Genomic DNA, 8,062 nt, shown 5'->3' on the forward strand with positions numbered 1-8,062 from the left:
ATATAAAACTTCTCCATTATTGGAAGCAAAACATTAACATGTATACATAAAATATAGATATGTATCATATATATAAAACAATTGAAAATGAAATGATTATTGGTACATGTATTCAGTATATGGAGGAAGAATTTTACGACAAATTCATAACAATTGGTTTCCAGAGATCGGACTATTGACAAACTGTACGGTCGCCATCAGGATCTCATTTGTAAATATGTTTATTTCCTTGTGGAATAAGAGGGTCCATGCTTTTGACAGACAAATGTACATTTAATGTGTAGTATATACGTTTCTCCGACAACCACTGTAGGTTTCCTCTCTCATGACTCATTGGATAAACATTCATTGGTCAACCTTTGATTGATAACGTCACGTAATAATATTTACATTTCCACTGCACAGAGCCTAACGTCACACTACAACAATTGGTACACGGTCAGAAAATTGTTCGAATAGTACTTTAAAATTCAATTTGAGCATTTGCCTTTGACAGTATGACAAAAGAGATATTCATCGGCATTTCTGCCGAATAGTTTTGTTTTCATGAACATTTTAAGAGTAAAGTAAACATATCAGAAAACCAGTAAATCGACGTACGTCGATGATGTTTTGGAGGATTTTCAAGGGGTTAAATATAAGCATGTTTAAATGTTGATTTCTGGTCCTTATAACCGGATAATATAAAAGTGAATATATACAATTATAGTTCAGTATGGTAAAGCATAATTCAATATGTAGGTAAGCCAATGTATGTAACACACCAATGCATGTCAAAAATATGACAACCAATCCTTAAATGCTTTTCGACGTCATTTTCCATTGTGACGTCATGCTCCGTGACAATTGTTTTCCCCATCGGAAACACAAATGATGTATTTTCTAAGGGAGTTATGTGGTTTTCAGATAAAAAAAACCCGAACGTTATGAGAGAAACAAGTCCCCAAACTCGTGAGGATTAGTTATCACGTTTATCTAACTCTCGTTAGTTAATTTTCAAATTATGTAAGACACTCGGTAAACTTCGTGTCTTTATACAATTTGAAGATTAACTTACTCGAGTTAGATAAACATGATAACCAACCACCACTCGTTGGGTAACCTCTATCTCTGCTTTTGATAATGATTCTTGAGTGTATTTTGATCTGCAGTTGTTACCACTCCACTTCACTCTTTGAGGACGTTACATTATTCGGATTTGATCTAGATCTACAGAGCAGATGAAAAAGATGCTACCCTTCCGGAACACCTGGATCTGTATTCATGAAGCCGTTCTCATGCTCAAGCAGAGATTCTGTGCTCAAACCGACTTTCTTGTAACTCCCTAAAATCATGTAACAGTCAATAAGTCAAGTGCAAACAATGAAAACAGTATTCTGCTGAAAGTCTCTCCAAATTTCTTACATAACATTGACAAAATCTTTTTTTTTTTTTTATAAATTTATCACAGGCACAAGAAATGGGCTTCAGCACAGAATCCGTATTTTATCATGAGAACAGTCTCATGAATAAGGGCCCTGGTCTTATTACCCTTGTTTTTTCACATGTATCCATGTGAATCCTTCCATTATTCTTATTTTGACCTGATTTTATCAAATTTTGCGTGTGAATTATGATTTTGTGGATATATATTAGATAAGAAATAATCACTATAAATACAAAGCGTTCATGTTACATTAAAAATCTATTCAGTCGTTCAACAGATCAGAGCAGCTACATGTACAATGTAACACACTTACACATTACACAGTCAGATCTTACACTCACAACCTACACTTAACACACATACAACTACACTAAATATATTATATCATCAAACAGATCAAATCACTGCACACATTTGAAATCATTATAATTTATTATCTGTAATGTGCAAATAGATAAATAATGTTATAGACATTAATTGTAGTCAACATTAATTACCGGTATAATATTTCTGAATCCTTGATTTTCACAACATTTTATAACATATAACAGTGGGTAAATCAATACCTCCTGATGTTAAAAGAGTAAGATTAATATCTTAAATCTGGCTCTATGTTACCTGAAATATTGGGAACATGAAATATTGAGAACCTGAATAATTAGGACAGTGGAAAAGAAATATTAAGTTCTGGCTGTATGCTCCCCAGGAAGTTCAGAAAGATATTGGCTGGTTGCAAAGGCCCTATAACCACGGATAATAATTTGTGAACCTCTTAGAGACGACCTACGAACTAGATTGTGATAAAGCGGTATACAAGAACCTCAAATTATTAGTATTATTATTAGATAGTCAAATGTTTTTGATAGTTATAACAAAAATAGTATAGTTATTGTACTAGAATTATTCCTTTTCTGATAAAAAGTAACTTCATAATCTATAAGGATACATTTTCTAAATATATGGGTTATAATCAACAGTTAGGGCTTTTGTATTATTTATCTAAGTTTTACGAGGGATCAAGAGATTGGAAATCATCATAACATCTGGTAAGAAACTACCATTAAATGAACTAGTTCTAGCTTCATAAATATTGTAGAATCTTGGGTGCCTGAGATTACGGAAGTGTAACCTGAAACTGCTATCCCATATCATGATATGGTTACATGTATACTAAGTACAGTGGAAAACGGTGTGCATTCAGATTGGATTAAAGGCGAGATATATAAATACATTTTCTGAGAAATTTAATTTAGAAGAAATCTCAAATTAGACATCTGAGATGAACAAATACATTTTCTGAGAAATTCAATTTGGAAGAAATCACAAATAAGACATCAACAATGTAAACTTTTCTGGTATAGCATTACTGAAACCTAATGTAAAATTTACCGATACACAGTGTAACACTATTGTTATATAATGTAATATCACTGAAACATTATGTAACATGACTTATACAAAATGTAATATTACTGAAACATAATGTAACACTACTGATACCTAATGTACACTGTAGCATCACTGATATAAAATGTGACATTATGAATACATAATGTGACATTACCGATACCCAATGTAGCATCACTGATAAAAAAGGTGACATTATGGATACATAATGTGACATTACTGATACCTAATGTAGCATCACTGATAAAAATGTGACATTACTGATACCTAATGTAGCATCACTGATAAAAAATGTGACATTATGGATACATCATGTGACATTATGGATACATAATGTGACATTACCGATCCCTAATGTAGCATCACTGATAAAAAATGTGACATTATGGATCCATAATGTGACATTATGGATACATAATTAGACATTACCGATACCTAATCTAGCAGCACTGATAAAAAATGTGACGTTATGGATACATAATGTGACATTACTGATACCTAATGTGGCATCACTGATAATAATGTGACATTATGGTTACATAATGTGACATTACCGATACCTAATGTAGCAGCACTGATAAAAAATGTGACATTATGGATACATAATCTGACATTACCGATACCTAATGTAGCAGCACTGATAATAATGTGACATTATGGATACATAATTAGACATTACCGATACCTAATCTAGCAGCACTGATAAAAAATGTGACATTATGGATACATAATGTGACATGACTGTTACATGATTTTCAATTACTTATACATAATGTATCATCTAACAATTACATGATGATGATAATGATACAATATACAGCGTTACTGTATATAAAATTAACCTGTTGGTGATATCAAAAGTTCAGGGTTCTGTTAACTTTTTCAGGAATGAAGCACTGCATTAATCCATCACTTGGAGACAGACATTCGACCATATTTGCTATACTTCCAGATAGCAGTAGCTTGTATACTCAGTTATACTTGGAAGCCCTTTTTTCGTACAATGTGTCAAGAGAATTTTGGTTATATATGTTATACGAATCAAATGTTATTTGTGTTGAACCACTTTCCTATTGTATACAGACCATGGATAGTAATTTTCTAGTTTACTTTATGCCATTTCCTCAATAATCATACAAAAACCCTATCAGGCCGTTCTAGTGAGCTATCTAGAACCTTCTGAAATTATTCCAAGTACTGCTGTTGAAAACACTCAACACAACAATACCATGACTAGAAGTACAGTTCACAAGATCCATGCATTATAATCAAGTGATTAAATGCCCATGGTAAAGTATTGACGACAATTCAAACATTTGTCTACGTCTGTGTGTTCTTATTGGGTTTACATCCTTGTTGCTGTCCATTCCTCAAAGAAAATGGGACTCGGTCCCAGCCGTGGCTCCATTACTGTTTTTTAATGGAATGAAGAGTTACTCAGAAATTGAATTCAACATCATGTAGCATTACTAATGATGGGACATAGATAGTCAACATGAACATCATCAGGCCCCAGTTTCAAAAACATTCCTTAACTTATATTTCACTAAAAATCATTTCTTGTCTTAAGGAAAATATTCCATGCAAGATAAGGACATGTTCCTGAACACTAGCAATGCTTTCTATGGAAAAACCTAAGGGATTATAGGTAAAACAGGGTCTGATGGCTGCATGTATGGTGTTATTTCCATGAAATGGTAAGTATTTTACACAATACAGGAGTCAAATTCAAACAATACAAAACTACAGTTGTGTGGATGGAATAAACCTGTTAAGCTAAACAGAGTCTGTCTGGTTAGGAAATAACACACTTATAAGCACTGTCTTCAGCGCTCTCCTTAAGCGGCTTCAGCCATAACTTTGGTTTAGCATGCGTAATGTCTTCACCACCATAACTTTCACTATATCGTTCAAAATGGTTGCTAAGGTAAGGCTTGTCATGTTCTGGATGGGTTGGCTTCAAGTCGTCTACAACACCGACTGTGGCTGGGCTGTTGGTTAACATACCGGTATACCAGCCCATTGGTGCATGTGTTCGGTATTCCCAGACATCATTTTTCTGAACACTCTCTAAACGCTTTTGGCGCTTGGTATCTTCCGTCTTCAACAGGTGTTCCTTAAAACCAAGACACAATATTACTGATGTCATGCAGAAAACATAGTTTCATGTGCAATAATTGATTAGCTATTTAAAAAGAACAACTCAGATAATTGATAATTTTGGTATTACAGTGTACTTGAATAATGTCTGATCAATTTTTTATGACAGAAACTTTTTTTTTCTTCTCTGAAGTAGCAATTAGAAAAATGTGCAAAAACAAGTTTTTTTAAGAAAATAAAAAAAACCTGTCAACATGGAGATTTAAAACTACAAGGAAAGTAACTTTTTCATCATTTTTAGAAATATATATTAACATAAATTTGTAAACAATTGCAATACTCAACATAAAATAAAACAGTATCAGTTGAAATAGCAAACTTGAAATTGTTAGTTCATAAAATATTGCAATGATATTCAAACACCCATCAAAAGTGAAGATAAAACCCACGAGTATGATGTGATAGCCTGACCCTCGGGTTTACCAGATTATGGCATTACACGTGTTTATACTAGTGCTGGTAAAGTTATTTTAGGGGGAAACATTCCCAAGAACAAATCACTATGTTTAATCAAAAGTTTTACTGGAAACAGATGAGGAACAACAATGAATTATTTCATATAGTAGATCAGCAAACATGTACAGTGGAACAACCAAACGGTTCTCTTGTTATAAATTACTCTAAAAATACTTCCCTCCGATAAGAGTCAGCCTAACTTTGTTTTGTCCATCACCCAAATCAGTGCAGTTCTTTGCATACAAATTTCTGAATGGTAAATTCAATGAAAAGGGAGAAAATAAAATTGATGTTCAGGACAGTGATTGTTTTTGTCTTTTGTAAAATATTTCTACACCCTATCTATGGTACAATATTTCTACACCCTATCTATGGTACAATGTTTCTACACCCTATCTATGGTACAATATTTCTACACCCTATCTATGGTAAAATGTTTCAGTACAACGCTCTTCTTACATATGCCTCCACATTGTCTTTTGTAGCAAGCTCCTCACACATTTCTTGGTCCTTCTTCATTGGAGCACAATCATCTTGTGCCACTCCATCCCAGTACCGATAGTAATATTTAGTTTTCCAGCCTGTTAGAATAGACAGTCAATATTTACCAGTCTTATTTCATCACCGATCAACAGTAAGGATATCTCAAAAGTTTTAAAATTTATTGCTGAACACTTTCTCCTATCCCTGACCAGCCAATTGTCCAGATGATAACAAGAGGTGTAAGAAAACAAGAAAATACATTTTTTGTACATAAACATTTCTAGTTACAAAAACAATATTTAAACGTTGTGACAATTAAAACAATGCAAACAAGGTTACTGCATTAATATATCAATCATATTTTATAAATAATTTAAAGCAATTACAATTAGTAATGGAATAGTCATCTCAAGAATATTGATTCAAACACATCTAATAAACAATGTATTGATGTCATTGTTATTTTTGTTATTAAGATTATGTAAACAATTGTTTTGAAGTATTATCACCAAATATATGTATACCACAGTTTGGTAGCATCATACCATAAGACACTTTACAATGTGTAACTTATGTTAAATATTTACCCCCCCCCCCCCCCCCCCCCTCCTAGGCTTTGTAAATGGTTTCATACAAATCTATTCATTGCATAAATTAAATATAGTTTTTTAACAAATTATAATGTTACCAAGGTTCAAGTTTTCTAACAGATCATGATACTCCAGTAAATGGTATTTTCACAGAAAAAAATACCTTAATTCACCGTTTTGTAACAGTAAGTGTGCAATTCATACAAATTCATGTTTTTGTGATACATGTATACCTTTTAAAAGTGAGTGTTGTTGAACTTTAAAAAGATAATAGGGTTTTATTAACCTTTAAAAGCAATTGTGTTTAAATATTTTCCTCACCTATACAATCCTTGTAGACCATACTGTAATAACTACAGGGCATTATCTGTAATGATAAACAACATATCTTATACATTTGTACTACAGGTCCATGTCATGTACTCTTATCATTTTAATAATGATCTTATCAACCAATATTAAATTATGTGAAACATTGTATTTGTTTGTACATGATATACACGTTATAACATATGGTAGTTTCAAATAGTTGTGAAAATATTTCTTTTTAATATCATTCAGTCATAAATATGCTTTTGATATGTATAGAGTCAGAATTTCTTCTATAATGCCAACTCCAGTGATCTATCAATGTTTTCTCAATTTTCTTATTTCAATACACACTACAAGATCAACACCTAGAGCACAGAGGGTTGTTACACATGTCTGAAGTACCTGTACATATGCTATACTGATATGGGTCACAACACATAAACATCAGTATAGCATATATGAGTATTTCAGACATTTGTAACGAACCCCTGTGCCTAGAGTATCGCCTAGAAGTACAATCCACCTACATTGTACTAAATTAATGCACATGTAACTTCTCTACAGTCTTGGAATACATCATGGCAAATCGAGGCCATGCAACCAATGCTTATAATAATCATAAGGTGAAGCCTATTTCAATAATCAAAGTGAAATTGAAATATTTTGTTAAGCAATCAACTTTAATTAGCACTGCTAGTTGTTCTGTCAACTTATATAACGTACCGAAAAGTAGAGGGACACTATATATATATATTTCCACATTGTCTTCTGTGGCCACCAAAAATATATCTTTCAAAGACAAGAATGTATGGAAGTATGTTCTTGGAGCTATAAAACGCAAAGTTAAATATATAGCCCTATGTTGTTCGATAGAAGAGGCATTAACGTAATTTCCTCACCACTACATCTATCTATCTATTCTGCAACACCCTCTTTCAAGTATTATGTGCAGCCTGCGCGTCTGTGCATGTTAAAAGGTATTGTGTGGTGACCGAGATAAAAATGATAAAGTGCAGACTGGTGCATGCATAAGGGAGAGAGAGAGGAAAGAAAGAAAAGTGTGATGAGAGAGTATTTGGTGCTAAGAAATGTCTATAAGTTTATAGACCCGCTACTGCCCATACAAGGGCATATTTTATGGAACCTCTACGGATGTTGATAGCTCCTGTTGTGCAAAAAAGCAGATCTATTATGGACTTTGGGTCGGGGTGTGAAGGAGGGGTGGGGG

General features: G+C 33.1%; 1 protein-coding gene across 1 annotated transcript in view; it reads right to left on the minus strand.

The window, feature by feature from the left end:
• Window positions 1-3,234: 3,234 nt before the first annotated feature.
• Window positions 3,235-8,062, minus strand: part of LOC110460747 — a 7,386-nt gene continuing 2,558 nt past the window's right edge. The window contains exons 2-4 of the mRNA XM_021513855.1: window positions 6,844-6,889; window positions 5,909-6,030; window positions 3,235-4,949 (exon numbers count right to left, since the gene is read on the minus strand). Coding sequence (XP_021369530.1) covers window positions 4,629-4,949; window positions 5,909-6,030; window positions 6,844-6,889 — 489 coding nt within the window. The 3' untranslated portion in view covers window positions 3,235-4,628. The remainder of the gene's footprint in view (window positions 4,950-5,908; window positions 6,031-6,843; window positions 6,890-8,062) is intronic.

This window comes from Mizuhopecten yessoensis, unplaced genomic scaffold (genome assembly GCF_002113885.1).
Source record: "Mizuhopecten yessoensis strain PY_sf001 unplaced genomic scaffold, ASM211388v2 scaffold10477, whole genome shotgun sequence".
Taxonomy (NCBI): domain Eukaryota; kingdom Metazoa; phylum Mollusca; class Bivalvia; order Pectinida; family Pectinidae; genus Mizuhopecten; species Mizuhopecten yessoensis.